The 17,206-nt window shown below is 41.7% G+C and overlaps 1 protein-coding gene across 3 annotated transcripts in view; it reads right to left on the bottom strand.

Annotated features, from left to right (window-relative positions):
* The window catches only part of CDK12 (cyclin dependent kinase 12), an 82,451-nt gene that overhangs the window by 61,745 nt on the left and 3,500 nt on the right, over positions 1-17,206 (bottom strand). For all 3 annotated transcript variants that reach the window (XR_002103766.1, XM_019550285.1, XM_019550284.1), the window contains exons 2-5: positions 13,026-13,910; positions 6,747-6,923; positions 3,699-3,838; positions 1,615-1,785 (exon numbers count right to left, since the gene is read on the bottom strand). Coding sequence is in view for 2 of the 3 variants with exons in the window: in XM_019550285.1 (XP_019405830.1) it covers positions 1,615-1,785; positions 3,699-3,838; positions 6,747-6,923; positions 13,026-13,910 (1,373 nt within the window). In the remaining variant the exon portion in view is untranslated. The remainder of the gene's footprint in view (positions 1-1,614; positions 1,786-3,698; positions 3,839-6,746; positions 6,924-13,025; positions 13,911-17,206) is intronic.

Genomic DNA, 17,206 nt, shown 5'->3' with positions numbered 1-17,206 from the left:
ATGCGATGAGCTTAGCACCCTAGAGGAACCTAAATTTCAGAAGATGGTGAAAGAAAGAAAAAGAGGGCCCTATTACATGTCACACTGGGTCCCCAAAAAATCAAAGCATCCAAAACTTCTGACTTACTTTTGAAAATATTGCTTAAATTAATGCAGCAGTATATATTTTGTGTTTTTTTCTCAGGTGCACTTTTTATAGCAAGAGAAAAGTGGACAGAAGAAGCATTGATGTAAACTACCAGTCAAACAATTGAATCTGCTGAAGAGTTTATCCAAAATGAAACTTAAAAAAGAAAAGTGCTTTAAACAAGCCATCAAGTTTACAAGGTGAAAGACAGTAGAAAAAGCTTCCACATCTGTTAAATAAACTAGTTCTTCAGACAGTTAATATTATTGAGCAGATTAAGGGAACTGACCGGGGCCAGAAGCATTGGTTTGGGAGGGAAAAAAAAAAGACACAGCAAAGGCTAAGTTTTAAAGACTGATCTCTCAGAAACTTCTCAGAAATGCTTTATGCCCTTACAAAGGCTCTCTCAGTAACTTCCACATCAAGTGTGCTTAGTGAACAAGAACAAATACATTTTTTCTAAAAGACAGTTCTGTAATGTTAACATGAACCCTTGTGTCAAGACTACTATAAAAGGATCTGCAGCCCAAATTTAAAGCCTCTCTTTTATACCTGTAAACACCTAATGCTTTAACATGAATAGGGTTGCTCAAGTGTTCCCAACTATGACTTAAACACCAATTCTGCTGAAGGTGTACAACAAATACTCAAGAAGGAACAAACTCTGGTTCATTCCATTTGTTTTGTAGGGCTTATGCAAGTAGAGTAGGGAAAAAAACTCAAGATCTTATAAAATCTCTTAGGCCTACAGAGCTGATGCAGCTCAGGGAGAACAACTTGAAGTCTCTTCCTTGATGCATCAACAGAATAGTCTAATCAGTTGATACCAGAGTCTGTAGTAGTAGAATGCACTGATCCAAGACTAGGTAGACAATTTTTTTTCCTGACACTCCTATGTCAATTATGAATGGGAATAGGCATGCAAATCAAACACTAAATGAATGGTGGTCAACTTGCAGCAAGGGTGCCATAAGTGGCAGGGGCAGCCTCTGTCTGTGGTCCATGGGAGATCAGGAAGGAAGGAGACAGTTAGCATGGCAGCAGGTCAGGCAAGGAGGAAAAAGCAGAGCAGCAGATCAAGTACAGTAGGGGGATAAGAGTGGCACTTGGAGAGAGCATGGGGATCAATTTGTGGCACACCAGCCAAAAAGGTTGCCCGACCCCCGCCCAAGCAATGTGCAAGACTGGTAGGGCCTCCTAGCAGAGATAGAGTATACCAGCCAAAACTCCCCTACTGGTATAACTTATATCCCTACAAGGCAGCTTTGCCAGTATAATTCAGTCAGTATAGCTATTTCAGCAAAGCCTCTGATGGATACAACAGCTCTCAGTCCCTTGAAGCTTGCAAGAAAGGAGATGCTATTAAGTAGGGATCTATCTAAATCACACCAAAAGTATGTTGCATAGTGGCCACTTTAATCTTGCCCTTTTCACCATGTATCCCCCCCCGCCCCCCCAACATGAAGTCACTCTGCAACTAACAATACCTTTGTCCTTTTTGAAATCTAATGCATCTTCTTTGTCTGTAACAATTTCCTTCATATTAACAACACTGCGATGGATCAACTGTCGGAGAATTTTGATTTCGCGGATGGCTGTGATAGGGAAGCCCTCCTTCTCGTTGTCCAGCCGCACTTTCTTTAGGGCAACCAGCTCACCTGTTGGAACAAGTCAGTGTCAAAGCTACAGTAGATAAAGTAAATGACACTGTCTTACAACTCTTCTCCAACCTTTTTGGTTATTGTTCATTTTCTTAAAGGAAAATACTCATTCAGTTTTGATTTGTGGCATTAGCACAGATGTTCTTAGGTTCCAATTGCTTAGTTTATATTTTTAAATCAATGTTCTAAAGCATATCAAAAAAGTGTTACATTGCACTATTTTATCTCCATCTTGAAGCTCTGAGCATAGGAATGCTATTTCACTAATTTAGCCTGAAAAAAACCCCACTCAAAAGAAAGAAGTCTAGTCTGCTGTTAGGAATTACTGTATTTACTGGACTACAAGACAAGGTATCCCCCTCCAACCCCACGCCATTCAGTATAGGGGAAAGAAAAGAACACCTCACCTTGGATTGGAATAAACAGTCGGGGGGGGGGGTAGGGAGGGGAAGGACGCAGCTGCTGCAGCTCTGACTCTGCCCCAGAGACTTGATAGGGGCGAGAGCCACAGCAGAAGCCTCCCCCCCACCCCCCCTGCATATCTTTACTATCAGGTACAGCTCGGGCTCCATTCATTCCAAGGGCAAGAAGCACATAGAAACTCCATTCCCTGCCCCCAGCCAAATCAGCAGTGGCACAGCTCTGGCCCCAGGACACTGCTTCATGGCTGAACAGGGGTTTCACTTCCACAGGCTCCCTGCCCCAAGGAGGAATGGAGCTGGAGCCACAGTTTCATAGTTGATGATCTGCTCAGGTCCCTTCCGACTATACCGAGTCCAACCCTCTGCCATGGACAGGAAAGAATGCTGGGGTCAAATGACCCTGGCTAGGTGATTATCTAGCCTCCTTTTGAAGGCCCCCAGGGTAGGAGTGAGCACCAATCCAATCCAAGCCATATTGGACGGGGGGAGAACAGGGGAAGGGAAGGGACAGACACACAAGAGGTGTTCAGCAGAAGTTATAGGGAAGAGGTAGGGCAGGGGGCAAGAGGGCCACCTCAACACCACCCCCACTGCTGCTTTCCCACTGAAGCAGTAGGGGGACACAAATCAAGACAAATTTAAGATGATCCTCCAATGTCTAGAAAATTTGAAGAAAATTTATAATGGTTTAGTATATAGAATCCAATTATTGGGGGCATCTTAAATTCAAAGTAGTCTTGGATTCAGGTAAATATGGTAATCATAAGGAGACAGAGGCACTGGTTTCTATTCTCACTGTTGATGATTTACTATTACTTTCCAAAAGACAATTCAAACTACAGGCATCTGTTTCTTAATCTGTTAAAGGGGAGATCCTGCTTTCAGACAAACCGGAGCTGTGAAAAATCAGTATTGTAAAGGATATTGAGATCCTTGGATGACAGATCCTTGAAGTGCAAACTGCACTCCCTGGGAGATATGAGGGCCATTACTGGCCATGGAGCCAACACACTACAAAGCACCCCATATCATGGGAGGTTTGTTCATGCAATCACATTATAATTCATTCGTTCAATTATTTCCGATACCTCACAAATCACAATAAGTGTCCTGTAGGTATTATGTAAAAAGCAGCAGTGATATGAGATATTACTGTACACAACACCATCTTCTCCAAAAACGTGCTGAGTGGGAAGCAAATACGTGCAAATTATTCAGAATTATCAAAACTTCATTTACGAACACAAAAGAAGGCATCCCAAAGATGCTACAATTGCCAGGCAGAAAAAAAATGAATTTAGAACAGGTTGGACATGGCTTTGTTTGACTCTCTTGCTTGGATCACTTCATTGTGGTTTAAGAACCCAACTTCTTTAGGCTCCTAGAGACATTACTGTCTTTAGTGGTACTGCTCTCATTAGCTAGCTATAGATTATGCTCACTTACTGTAATAGCACCAAAAGAAATTTTTAAAGTCGCCATTTTTACCTGTATCTTTGTCCTTGGCTTTGTACACTTGCCCATATGTTCCTTCTCCAATAATCCCAATAATATCAAATTTATCCACGCAACGCTTGCCCCAGTCACTTTCAGTCTGTCTCCTCTCACCGTAACGAGGACAACAAATTCTGAGAAAGGGAAAATTGAAAGGTTTAGAATTTTAAAACTAAAGTGTTCATAACTGGGAAAGACCACAAAGTTTAAACTACCACAAGCATCTTTATTTTAAAATGCCAAACTACTGTACTCATAATTTTCAACCTGTTTTAAATGAGGCTTGTCAGTACTCTGAAAGATGGACTAGTTTTACTGTACTTCCATAACCAGTTCCAGTTAAAAATGGCTTTGTGAAATCTTACACCCATAGTATTTAAATTATACTACATAGTCCTACACCTCACACACAGAGAAACCATACGATGCCCACCACAACCAAACCTGAAGCCAGAATTTTAAACACCCACAGCACCAAAGCATCAATCCCTGCAATTAAAGCAGACCTCTACAAACCGTAGAAGCCTAACAAGCATTATTCTTAACTGTATTAATTCAGTGGCACCCTTTATTTCTCCCATGTACAGCAACAGACCTAAAAAGTAATTAAAGGTTATAACATATCAAATTCACACCCTACCAAAAGGTTTTTAATGCGATTCACCACTGTCTAGTTTGCCTATAGCTCAAACTAATCAATTTATCCCTGCCTTAAGCATGGAGAAAGCTCTCTGATAAAGATCTTGTTATGCTTTTCACCTGAGAGTGGTTTGAAAAGGAGCCAAACTCATCTTTCCTGTAACATAATTCTTTGATATTTTTAACTGATGAAAAGCATTTGGCAACTTCTATCTGGATGTAGGACACATGATCATTATTTTCTTACCTCCCCCTTGTGCAAGAAAAGGAAATATATGTGACACTAAGAATGTTTATTTTCTTGGTCAATTCATAATTCTCAGAAGGGAAGTTAAAGGACCATCACTTTTTACCAATGCCTCAGGTAAAGGCATGTTATCATTTCCTAAATAACAGCTTTCTAGACACTGAGTAGTATGTATCTGGTTCCTTCCTACTGGGCTGCTTTGATCTCAAGACAAGAAGCCCTTTCCCAATTCAGATGAAGTGCTGTTTTCAAGGCAAAGGCTAAATAAAATGTTGAAAGGAATTTCCAAAATAGACAGGGTTTGAGTCAAACATGGCATGCTCCAGTGATTTTTTATTATTTTTTTTAAACACACAATAAGGATCATGTAACAGGACAACAGGACCTGTCAAAGTGTTGTTGTCATGTCTGAATGACAGGCCCAATTTGGGGTGTGATGCACACATCCCACTTCATGTCCCCTCTTGTTCTCCCTGATTTTAGTCTCTCTGGTTTGGTTCTTTTCATGTGCATGGGGAAAGTACTCTATTCTTCAGCATGTGACAACCAACTAGAGGTGCACCGATACAATGGTCTGATATTGAATTAGCACCAATATAAAGAAAATTGACTGTAGCGAAATCCGTTTTTGCCTGATGTGGCTGATAACGTGGCGGATAGATGCCCTGTGCACAGCTGCAATGCAGGACGTAAGCGGCGAGAAGCACAGCCCAGCAGCTTGGAGAGCTACATTCAGCTGGTAAGTCTGTTGCGGTGGAAGGGGAGGGGGGAGGAAAGTGGTGTCGAGGTGGGGCAGATCAAGGCCCACACAGTGAGAGGGAGTGGGGCTGGCATGAGACAGAGCTGCGGTTCAGCAGGGAGGGATGGGGAGGGAAAGAGCGGCTCCCACTGCACACACCAGGGACAGGCACGTGCCTCCCGATTTGCACAAGGCGGGGCAAGGATGGACTCTCACTGTAGGCTGGACTGCACTTGGGATGGGTGGCAGTGGAGCTGGGAGGAGAGTTGGGGGGAAGAGGGGGTTACGGTGAATTGAGGTGCCTGCAGCCCCTCCCATAATTCATTCCTAGTGCTGCCACCACCTGCCCGAGTGCAGCCCAGCCCAGCCCAGCCCCTCGCAGGAAGAGCCCAACGCAGCCCCAGCTCCAGCCCACCCCACTCTGCACAAATCTGGGGGCACATCCCCTCCAGGGTACACACTGCAGCAGGAGCTGCCTTCCCCTTCCCCACGCCCCCTAGATGAGCCGTGGCTCCGTCCCACGCCCTGTCCGGCCCCAGCTGGGTGATGTCTGCCCCTACCCCAGCTCCACTCCCTCCCTTACCACAGGGGCCTTGATCTGCCCCACCCATGCTCCTTCCTTTCCCTGTCCCCTTACACCACAGACTTACCAGCTGGACACTGCTCTTCAAGCTGCTGGGCTGCATATCGGAAATCAGATTGGTATCAGCCAATATGCCTCCTTAAAAATCAACTATCGTTATTTGGCCCCAACAATCTCTTTTGGTGCAGCCCTACAAACACTCAACATTTAAAATGACCTTAAAATTTCAGCGGTGTGGATGTGAAACAGGAGCACAAAGAGTAGATACAGAAAAGAGAAGCCAAGAACAATCTGGGTTTCACTTCCCATTGCAATTTTCTATGATTACAGTGGGCAAAATTCTGTTAGTCTTAAATCAAACGATTTCCAATAAAACAGATCAGTCTGGAATGAAGTAACCTTGGCCGTAGAACATAACATTCCTCTGGAAGTTACATACAACTAGGATCACGAACACTTATTCTCATCAAGAATCCCAGAGTATTTTATGCAGACACAGTAGCATTAACTGCAGTGTCATGCCCATATTCCAATCTGTGTAGCTGCATTATTGCTTTCTTAAATTACCCTCAGCAGAGCCATCACAACCTAAACATTACAAATGTTTAGGTTGTTGAAAACTATTAAAACAGCTGCCAGATTTAACTACAAAGGTGATTCTACTTTGGTGGTGGTTATAACAATTTCCACATACAATTTAGGATATACTATAAACGACTTCAAGTTTTGTCTGAATGCAAGATGATATACAAATGCAAAACCATCATCATCATAAGACAACAGTTTTGGGAAGGCAATCTGTGTGGAGAAAAGTAAATAAATAAAGACCCTTACTTTGGTCTCTTTTTGAATGGTGGTTGAGGTGGTGTGGCTGCCTTTGGCTCTGGAGACTCTGGGGGTGATGGATCCCCTCCAAGAAGCTCTGGAGGAAGCGGGAGGTCAGTGAGTAAGTGCCGAGGTCTCTGCTCTCTCTCTCTCTTCACAGGTTTTGGAGGAACAATCTCCTTGGGACTAAACTCCAGAAAATTACAAGTTAATAAGAAGTGAAGCTCAGCCTTCCGCTTACATTAAAGAACAAAAGGATTAGAGGCCAGAAGTGTAATGTTTAAGTGCCTAAAGTTTAGAGGCTCAAACATGAATATGGGAGGTGGTGGGGGGAGGGATTAAGCTCAAAACCTCCAGACTTAAAAATACAGGACCCAATTATTATAATATCTTTCTAAAAATCAAAGCTATGTTGCTTTTTAACATATGCAATCTTCAAAATGACCAGTAGCTCTTTGCAACTAAGAGTTTCTCTATTCACTGGTAGAGCAGTTTTATGAAGTTGCATAAAATGCAGTAAGTTTAGGATATAACCTGCTATTCGTTGGCCAATTTCTACCCTTCCTCTCCAGCCCTTGTTAAAAATTTAATTATAGGCATGATCTATGAACGAGCACTGCATATCTCCAACGTGTAACCAATATTTAACATCTCTCCACTACGCTGCTTTTAAACTCATCAGTAAGGACAGAACTATGGGGACAGTAACTTTTGCATGTTGCATGTAGACCAAATGTTCTTTTCTTCTTTTATTTCATTACCACCAGATCCAAGAAGTTTGAGACTAGCAGGAGCCATATACCCAGAACCTAATTTCTTTTTAAGTGTGCACATGCTGGGTGCCAGGAAGAAGTCCGGAAAAAACATAAGTGAAACTGAATAGCAGTATGGAAGATACCATTATTTGCAATACTGGCCTCTATAAAAATCTACATCTATACAGAAAAGGGAAATACTGTCTTCTAATAAATATACTTTCAAGATTCCTTTCTTTCTGGGGAGCTAGACAAGGGGATTTCATGGCATCAGGTCTTATTCTTGATCATTAGCACAAAAAAAAAGTCAAGACAGAGAAACTGATAGAAGCAGGCCATTTTCCTGACTTTCTTACTGCCTAGTAACTTCCCAAAAACCCTGAAAACCAGTTGCAAAATACAGTGCGTCACAATGGTATGCAAATGTTAGATACAGGTTTATTTAGCTGCACTGCCATACGTTCCTGTATAGAACCAACGTTCTGGCAGTTTCAGTAAAGGAATGGGCAACAAAAACATTTTCATTTCACTACTACAGAAGTCATCACATAGCTGCTATTAACTAACCAAAGCCCTGCTTCTCTCAGTACTGCAGGAGTGAAGAGGAGGAAATCTTTACTGACAGGCATCACTAAAACCATTGTTACTCTCATAGCTTATAATGAGCATGAGAGAAAGATCTCTGGGCTTGATCCCACCTCCTCTAAAGTCAACTACAAGCTTTCAACAGACTTTGAGAGAGAGCAACATGGTTCTCATTTTTGTCATTTGAGCAACGCAAAAAAATAGTAATTGTTAAGGTTGATAAGAAAAACCTCAAAATGGTATCTCAGAACCTAAATGCTAGTCTGAACTCCCAAATATCCGGTGAGGATACTTAAGAAACTTACTAAATAGTTAAAACGAGATGTCTGAGGAGCATTTTTGTTGTTTACTCAGAACTAGTGTCTACACAGCTTAAAATGCTGTAAGAGCCAGCTGTTCTCTGACTTAGAGTTTCACCTACTTTTGGTGGAAGAGCATTTGTTTAGATATTTAATGTTATGAACTGTTCGTACTTATTCCTTATATCTTAGTCCAAAATAACCTAAATTGGAGTCTCTTCCAAAATACAGCCATTTCTTTATGAGAGATTTTAGGGAAGGATGAAAGCATGTCCCCATGCATGATTTGGAGATAAGTTTATCCACTGCTGCTGTCTGCTGGCTGATGCCAGTTGTTACCTACATTGGAGTTAAATGCTGCTGAGTAGTTTGCATATCAATGAGTACTCCTAGGTTATCAATGTAAATTTAATTAAAGCCAGGGCAGTCAAACCTTTTGCAAAGGCATTCTTTTTATCCTAAAGAAACACCATACTGTTATGCAACATTCTTGTGCTGAGGTGGAAGTAGAAAGCTGTGACTGTAAACTACACCGCTTCAAAACAAAAACAAGATAACCCCCACAAGAGGCATATTATTTTTAAAGAGCTACACCTGTTTCACTGTTTTGAGGATTTATATTAGTACTATATTTTAAGTACTGGGGGAGCTCACAGCTGTCTCCCAAAATTCCTAAGAGAGTTCTGTGTCAGCCACCAAACTCATACAATGAACAAGCCATTCCAATCTATACCCTTTGTTTTCACTGCCTTTTAATTTTCTGCCTACAGAATGAAAAGTTTCATACTGTACTTCAGCTTTAAAGGTGAACACTTAGGAAAGTTACAGAAGAAACCATAAAAGTTGCGTCTTCTTTTTTTAATTTAGGCAAGCAAGAAGAAAAAGGCTTTTCTCTTCAGCATCTCAGAATAGGTTTCAAATGTCATACTCACTATAGCCTTCAGTTGCAGGGAGGGAAAGTATTCCTTTCACATACTGGACAAAATTAAGCAATCTATTTAAATCTTACCAACTTAATATGGCATCAGATATCAACTTCCAAATCTATAAGCTACTGTCTGGTATTATTGCTCAATGTGTGGATTCCATCTGCCCCATCTGGGCATTTGTAAAGAATGCAGCTTTTGATTAAGTGCCGTGTTATTTGTTGGACACCGCATTCATATAGAGGGCTGTCCAAGAAGTTCATCTTGTCATGTGGTTTTGGTTTGTTTGTTTTTTTTGAAGCATCTGAATCCGGATCTCAATCTGTTCAGCTTGGCCCACGTTTCTCTGTCAACATTCTGCCCAATGTGGGACTCATTGGGTACTGGTATAAAATGCTGTAAGAATCTGTGCAATCTTTCCCATTGGTCAGGAAATTTGGATAGCTTGATACCTGGGGTCAACCTAATAAAATAGGATCTTTCTTCTCCCTTTTTTGAGAGGGCTTGAGAACGTGTTTATCAAAGTCTGAACAGAAATATATTTTGTCATTAATTTGGATAGCTCCAGAAATACACAATGATGGACAAAGTAAAATGAAGAATATGCAAAGCTGAAAGTCAACCTTAGGGGGAAAAACGTTATTCAGCCATTTATCTGGACACAAGTAAAACATCACTATTGTATCATCACAGGCATGCTGTGAGCTGGACAAATATAAAAGTTATATAATACTTTGCAAGGCTGTTTTAACAACAGAACTGACTTGATAGGTAATATACTATATGGATGACCTTGTTTCTCCAACACAAGCATAAGTCTATGCACTACATTAAGGCTACTCTTTCCACTTTCTAACACTAAAAGAACCCAAATAGACATGCATGCAACAAATCTTAAACCAAATACGGTTTATGAAAGACAACCTGAACATACACAGGTCTAACTTTATATTGACAACAAACACAGAAGTATTTTGCTAGTTTGCTAATGCCTGGATAGTACAATGGAAATTAGGTGAACTAATCAAAAAAAAGTATTTTGTTCACCTAAGTGGCAAACAAATAAGTAAGGATATTTTAGGAAATATTTTGCTTTTTATGTAAAATTATTAAGTTTGAAAACAGAATATGCCAGTACAGTACATCTTTACTGCGAAGTGAGGAGAAACTAAACTTTTTTGAGAGTCACCTACAGAGTAACAAGATTAATAAAATTAAAATTAGCAAAGTTCTAATAGGGAATCAATCATTCACTGAGCTAGATAACATCAATAATCCATTGAGTCACTACAAAATAAAAGGCTCCGACTATACTTCCTTTATCTGTATGAATACACATCAATTCTGTCAACATAAAAAGTGTGCATTTATGGTCACCTGGGAAACTGGCTAATTAATTTAGACTTGACAAATTACTGGTGCAGTAGTCAGTGTTACAACCATTTGGGAAAGGACCAAGTCTGCATGCTGTGCTCAGAGTTGAAAGGCAAAGGATCCCCTCACCCTGTGTAATTAAAATGATGTACCAGCACAAATAGAGGTGCACCGATACATTGGTCTAATATTGAATCGGCAGTGATATAAAGAAAAGAGTCTGTATTGGAAATCAGCTTAATATGGCCAATAATTTAGCTGATATATGGCCTGTGCATAAGCACAACTGCAGCACAGCACATAGGCAGTGAGAAGCACAGCCTAGCGGCTTGGAGAGCAGCATGCAGCTGGTAAGTCTGGTGTGGTGGAAGGGAAGGGGAAAGGCAGATCAAGGGCCCTACGGTGAGGGAGGAGTGGGGCTGAGGCAAGCGCTGCCCAACCAGGGCGGGGCAGGATGGAGCTGTGGCTCTTCTGGGGGGTGCGTCTCCCACTGCTGCGTGCTGCTTGTGTGGGAGCCACTGGTCTAGCGGCTCGTCCGGCAGCTCCTGCTGCTACTTGTCTGTGAGGGCATGGAGGGAGTGGGGCACGTGCCCTCAGATCTGTGCAGAGCGGGCTGGGACCCGGGCTGCACCAAGCTCTTCCCAGTGTGGCAGGTCTGTGCCTAGGGCAGGCAGCAGTGGTGCTGGGAGGTGGGGGCACACTATGGCAAATTCTGAGGTGGCTATAGCCCCCCTGTAGTCTCCTCCCAGTGCCGCTGCCACCTACCCCGAGCACAGCCCCACCCCACCAGAAAGAGCCCACTCCACCCTGCCCCACACAGATCCAGGGGCACACTCCTCTCCACCTCCCATGCCCTCCCAGACAAGCAGCGGGAGCCGCTGGATGAGCGGGCAAGCGCCGGATGAGCCGCCGGACCAACAGCTCCCACACAAGTGACACGCAGCGGCAGGAGCTGCCCACCCCTTCCCCATCCTGTGCCTGCCCCACCCCAGCTGGGCAGTGCTTGCCCCAGCCCCAGTCCCACTCCTTCCTCACTGCAGGGGGCTTGACCTGCCCTCCCCACCACGCCCCTTCCCTCCCACCAGACTTACCAGCTGCACGCAGCTCTTCAAGCAGCTGGGCAAGTACTGGAAATCAGACTGGTATAAGATGATATGCCCCAAAATTCTGTATCAGTTCCCCCTTAATAAATATCCAGCATATGTAAAAGACATATTGTATATAGAACTACAAGGTGCATTGCAGAAATATAACCATTAAATCCACCAATGCTATCCATGACTTGTTCACTCCTAACCATCCTCTGCCTACATCTGTTACTTACTGTCAAAAATTCCCATTTTACCTAAGGCCTTTTTGACATGAGAAAATTTCAGCTGGTACTTAAATGTATTTAGTTAGGTCAATACAAACCTCCTATGTGGGCACACTTTAGTTTAAACAATAAAAATGCCTAGCTTTTACACAGCACTTAGTTTAGTCTGAGTCAGCTAGCAGCCAACTTAAGAAAAGCCTGTTTATTATACACCAATGTAGTTTTCTCAGGTAGAAGAGATCCATGTGTACCAAGGACTTGCTTTGGATTGCCCCTATTTTGTGTCAGTGTCTTGAACTGCTGACATGAAGTTTACTATGAGCTTAACACAGCTTTTTCAAGCACTGTTTTAATAGTAACCCAAGATCTACTCTTGTAGGTTGCTCCAGTGCAGAGGGATGCAAATGAGGCGCCATTACAATTAAATAGCAGTCCTTCCAGATGGAACAACATGCAAAGGCATGGCCTAAAGGACCAATACATTGTAAAAGCACCATTTTTTTAAACTGTTATTTTACAACTCTCCAAACTTCTCTTCTCAACTGAAATTATATATAAAATGTTAGTGCAGAATCATAAACCCCCACAACACAGTTACTCTAGAAGGAGAGAACAAGACAACATGGGTGACCATGAGACAAATCATTTGATTGCAAACTTGGAGTCATAGAATCATAGAAAGTTAGGGTTGGAAAGGACCTCAGGGGAGATCATCTAGTCTAACACCCCCCCCACAAAGCAGGACCACCCCAACTAAATCATCTCAGCCAAAGTTTCGTGTAGCTGGGCTTTGAAAACCTCAAAGGACGGTGCTTCCACCACCTCTCTGGATAACCAGTTCCAGTGTGTTACTACCCTCCTCATTCAAGTAAGATGGTACAGTTATCAACAGACCTAAGTGTAAGGGTAGGTGTTTTCTAGGCAACACAGACAAAGTAAGCTAGGAATCATCAAGCTAAATATAAAAGTTCTTCTCAGTTAATGTCAGTCTACAACTTTAAATCCATGCTAAACAATTTTTTGCATGACCTTACCTATCTAAGTCATCTTCCCCAACTAAAATGGGAGGGAGCGGGAGTGGAGGCAAAGTTGAAGTCTTCAGGTGTGGGATAGCAGCTGTTACAGACACTTGTGTTTTCGTGGAGACCTGGACAGAGGGCTGAGAGTTGGCCTGAGTGGATAAAGCAGATGTCCGTGGGTGGGACAAAGATGGCAAAGAGGCTGGGACTGATGTAGGGACCTGAACAGGAGTCACCTGCGAGGGTGGCATAGGTGGAACAGCAGGTGATGGAGGCAAAGGGGGCAATGGTGGAGTCTGAGGTGGCGGGGTGGTTGTCGGTAGAGGAGGAGGTTGAGGCGATTTGATCAAGGGCAGCAAGGATGGGTTTTCCTTTTCTGTTGGCTCAGTCTCTTTTGGAGTCACGATCTCCTCTTTCACTACTACTGGCTTCAAATCTTTTTTCCCCATTGTTTTTGAATCTTTAACTGGAGGGGGATGCTTCCTCTCAGAGTTCTCTTCTGCCTTGATTTTTGTCTCTACTGATGTTTTAGTCTCTGCATTCACATGTATCAAGTTAACCAGTTCTGTATCTGAGGATGACTTCTCTGATTTAATTATTTTGGTTACCTTTTTTGGCTCCGTCCCCAACTCCTTTACCTCGGATGAGCTGTTTTCTTTTCTAGACGTGAAGACAGGTGAACCCTTTGCCTCCTTCCCATCTACCTTTGCTGCTGCTGCTGCTGCAGCAGCTCGCTCCTTTTTCTTCCTGCTGAGCTCTGCGCCCAGACTAGAGTTCAACGGTAGTCTAGCAGGCGATATGCTGGAATGGCGACTGCGTGAACCAGATCTCTGCTTTTTACTGTGAGATGACGCGTGCCTTGAATACGCAGGACTTCGACTTCGGGACTTTACAGACTTCCTGCAGAGAAAGCAGAACAAATTAAATGCAGCACAGTCCATACATACTTGGTTCATTACTAAAATTAACCAAAAATCAACAGTTCTCTTTAGAGACGAGAGCATTCACAGCTTCTTGACTGAACTTTTTAGTAGGACCCAAAGCCTTTCCAGGGAAATTTAACAGCACCAGTTTGATTGAGACTTTAAACTTCTAATATTTGTCAACATCTAGGCAACTTGCAAAGTTAAGGATCCTGCTGCTTATATATTAAACAGTGCAAACAGAAATGCAAGATGACGACCAGAAAACCTTAAATTAAAGAAGAGATCACAGGTACTCAGTACTTTAATGAGGACTTCAAATGAGAGGATGAACTGATACTTCAGAAATCTTTTACAGCAGTTCTATACAGAAATACAGAAGTACAATAAGATTTGACTGGTGCTTGTGAAGTGTTTTATACAACCCTGTCGGGTTGATCAGAGGTACTACAATGCAACATTCTCCTTGGTAGGCCAATTCCTCCCCATCCTCATTACTCACTGAGGTTTCACTATTACCAGAATTGCAACCTGCATGTTGAGGGTCAAGAAAACCAATCACAGACCTTAGCCCTGTTCAGAGATTCTATAAATCTAAGTTCATAATAAGTGGATTTCAGTTTATTATATGTGGAAAGATACAAAAACAAATCAGAAAGGCTAAATTGTAATACAAGTCAGAAGCAAGGTAAAAAATGACTTCATAGGAAGTAAATGGGAGGGGAACTTGGAGTGGACATAAGTCTGCAATTCCTCTGAGCTAACTGGAGAACAGGGATAGAGACTGATTCTGAAAGACCAAAGAGAAGCCAGAAATAGGCATTTCCAATTTGCAAATGAAAAAGTTTTTAACATATAAATGATGTTTCCTTCTCTTCAAGAAAAACTATGATCCTGGAAACCATCAGTGTGTGCATTATGAAATGAAATATATATGGTGGATTTAATGGATCCTAAAGGTCACGTTACTGAGACAGCAAAACCACTTTAAAAGCAGGCCCTATACAAAGTGTAGCTAAACCCATGCTCAAATCTGATTTTTAACCTGCAATTTATTCCAGCTCAATTCCCTAATCAAAGAAAAGAGTGCATTATTTTAGGACATGGTCAAGAAACACTCCCTTTCCACGCTGCACAGAGAACACACATGCTCAGAACCATCTAAAACTGGTTGCAAAATATTTTTAACCCTGAGTTGCAGTACAAGACTAGTATGCCTACAAAGGAGAAAGTTCCCCCCTCTTTTTTTTTTTTTTTAAATAGAACCTTATAAAGATGTAACTACTTCAAAAACAAACTGGGAGGAAGAAAACGACCTCTTGTAAAGTTTTCCACTAAACACCACAATACTTATGAATCCAGTGGGCAAAGGATACTGGGACTAGAAGTGGACCCTATCTTTAGGGCCTATTAATAATTATATTAATGTAAAAGAAGTTAAGAATTATTTCAGCCTGTCTTCAGTATTTATGCTAATTTTGTTTAGAATCAAGCTGGCATTATGCCTCAAGCTTGTATGTCCTCTTCAGGGGAATCTGGGTAATAAGTTTTACTGTCTCAACTATATGTACACATTTCACCATTTGAATAGGGCTTCACCTTCTGTATCTCACTGCAAAGCCACAGTTGAAAAAGCCAATATCATGTTTTCATTGAACCTATAGATGACACTTGTGGAATTTTCCTAACTGAACTTTTAAGAAGATGTGGGAAAAATTAACTCTAAACATGGAACCAAATGCAGCTGCAACCAATTCATTCCATCAATGAAGAAATTGCTCTTAATGTACAATATTAGCTTCTGTCACTGCTAGCTGCCTCAAAAAGATACCTGAGAAGTAAATGCACACAGAAAATTTGTGAAGCCTTCCCCACTCTGGAATGTTCACTGAATATTTTTACCTCTGGCTGACAAGGTATTGAGTTTTATCCATGCACAGCATCCCTGAAGTTAAACACCATACTAGAGATGGCCAACTTTACAGTACTTAAAAAAGAGAGAAATGGACAATCTTACAAACTTTCAAGGCTCTTTCTAGTGTATTTCTAATGCAGGAGACTGGAAATATAAAATGCTAGCTGTCAAGCCAGAGGATTTAGACAGAGGAGTCAGTGGAGATGGCTCACTGAAGAAATCCAAAGGACACTACAGCAGATTAATTTATCTGCTGCAAAGTTGTGCTAACTGAGAAACCTCTGGAGAAAGGAAAATTAGAAATCTCGTATCTAATTTGTTCCAGGAAACTGGCTATTGCTAACAGTTATTAGCAACAGAGCTCTCAGAATCAATGCTGAATACACAACAAAACACAAAAAACTTGTAGCTCCTCACTTTCATAATTGCTTTGGGGATTTCAGAAGACAGACATTTCATAGGTGAGATTGTGAGGCACTGTTGCCACATTTGGAAGCTGGAAAGTGAGAAGTACACTAGTGAAATGACTTGTCCATGTCACTCAGGATGGTAGTGGCAAAGGTAGAACTAGGCCCCGTGAGTCTGGATTCCTAGTCTCTGTTCTAATCATTAGGAAAATTATTCAAAGAAGAAACAGTGACCCTCTCATCACAATTTGTAGCCTTTGGACAACTCTAAACTGTGGCAGTATGCTGCACTCTGGGGCCTCCCAATGATTACACACAATTCAGTGTCTCACATTAATATTTAGTAGTGTGCAGTCCACCTCAAATGATAATTACTAAAATTCTTTCTTCCAGCTCTAGCTGTAAGGGTATATTTCCTTAGGTTCTACAAAGAACACAGGTCACTGTATTTGCTACTTTCTCCTCCTGATGAAAGAATCTACATTCCCTCCTAAACTGAAATTAGTTTGAAGGGTCACAGGAAATATTAACAGCAGTATGTTTTCCTCATTAGCAAGGCGCATTTCTTTAGTTTGTTGGCTTCCATTTTGTGCTGCAATTTGGGGATAGGGGAGAAGGGAGACTTGGAATGTAGGAAGAAGTAGTTTTCTGCCAGTGAAAAAAAGCTAGAAGTCCACAAGAAAGACTCAGGGCTCCTCAGAGGAGGAACTTATCCTGAACTATCTTCACTGCAGGGAATGCAAGTTTGGGGAAGCAATAACTAACATTTAACAGGTTCAGTTTTCAATGCCTAAAATAAGAAAAAAAATATATAACTGCTAATTTTCCTTTGCTCTTTTAAGGATATTATATTTTGAGGTGGTTATTTTTAAAGGCTTCTTACATGCTTAGCTAGGATCGTATTTCTCTTTTTGTGATGTTCAGAGCAACCAATACCTGTTAAAAACAGTA

The sequence above is a fragment of the Crocodylus porosus genome, unplaced genomic scaffold, assembly GCF_001723895.1.
Source record: "Crocodylus porosus isolate Cpor-Errol unplaced genomic scaffold, CroPor_comp1, whole genome shotgun sequence".
In the NCBI taxonomy this organism is placed as follows: Eukaryota; Metazoa; Chordata; order Crocodylia; family Crocodylidae; genus Crocodylus; species Crocodylus porosus.
This window is presented reverse-complemented; position numbering and strand designations above follow the sequence as displayed.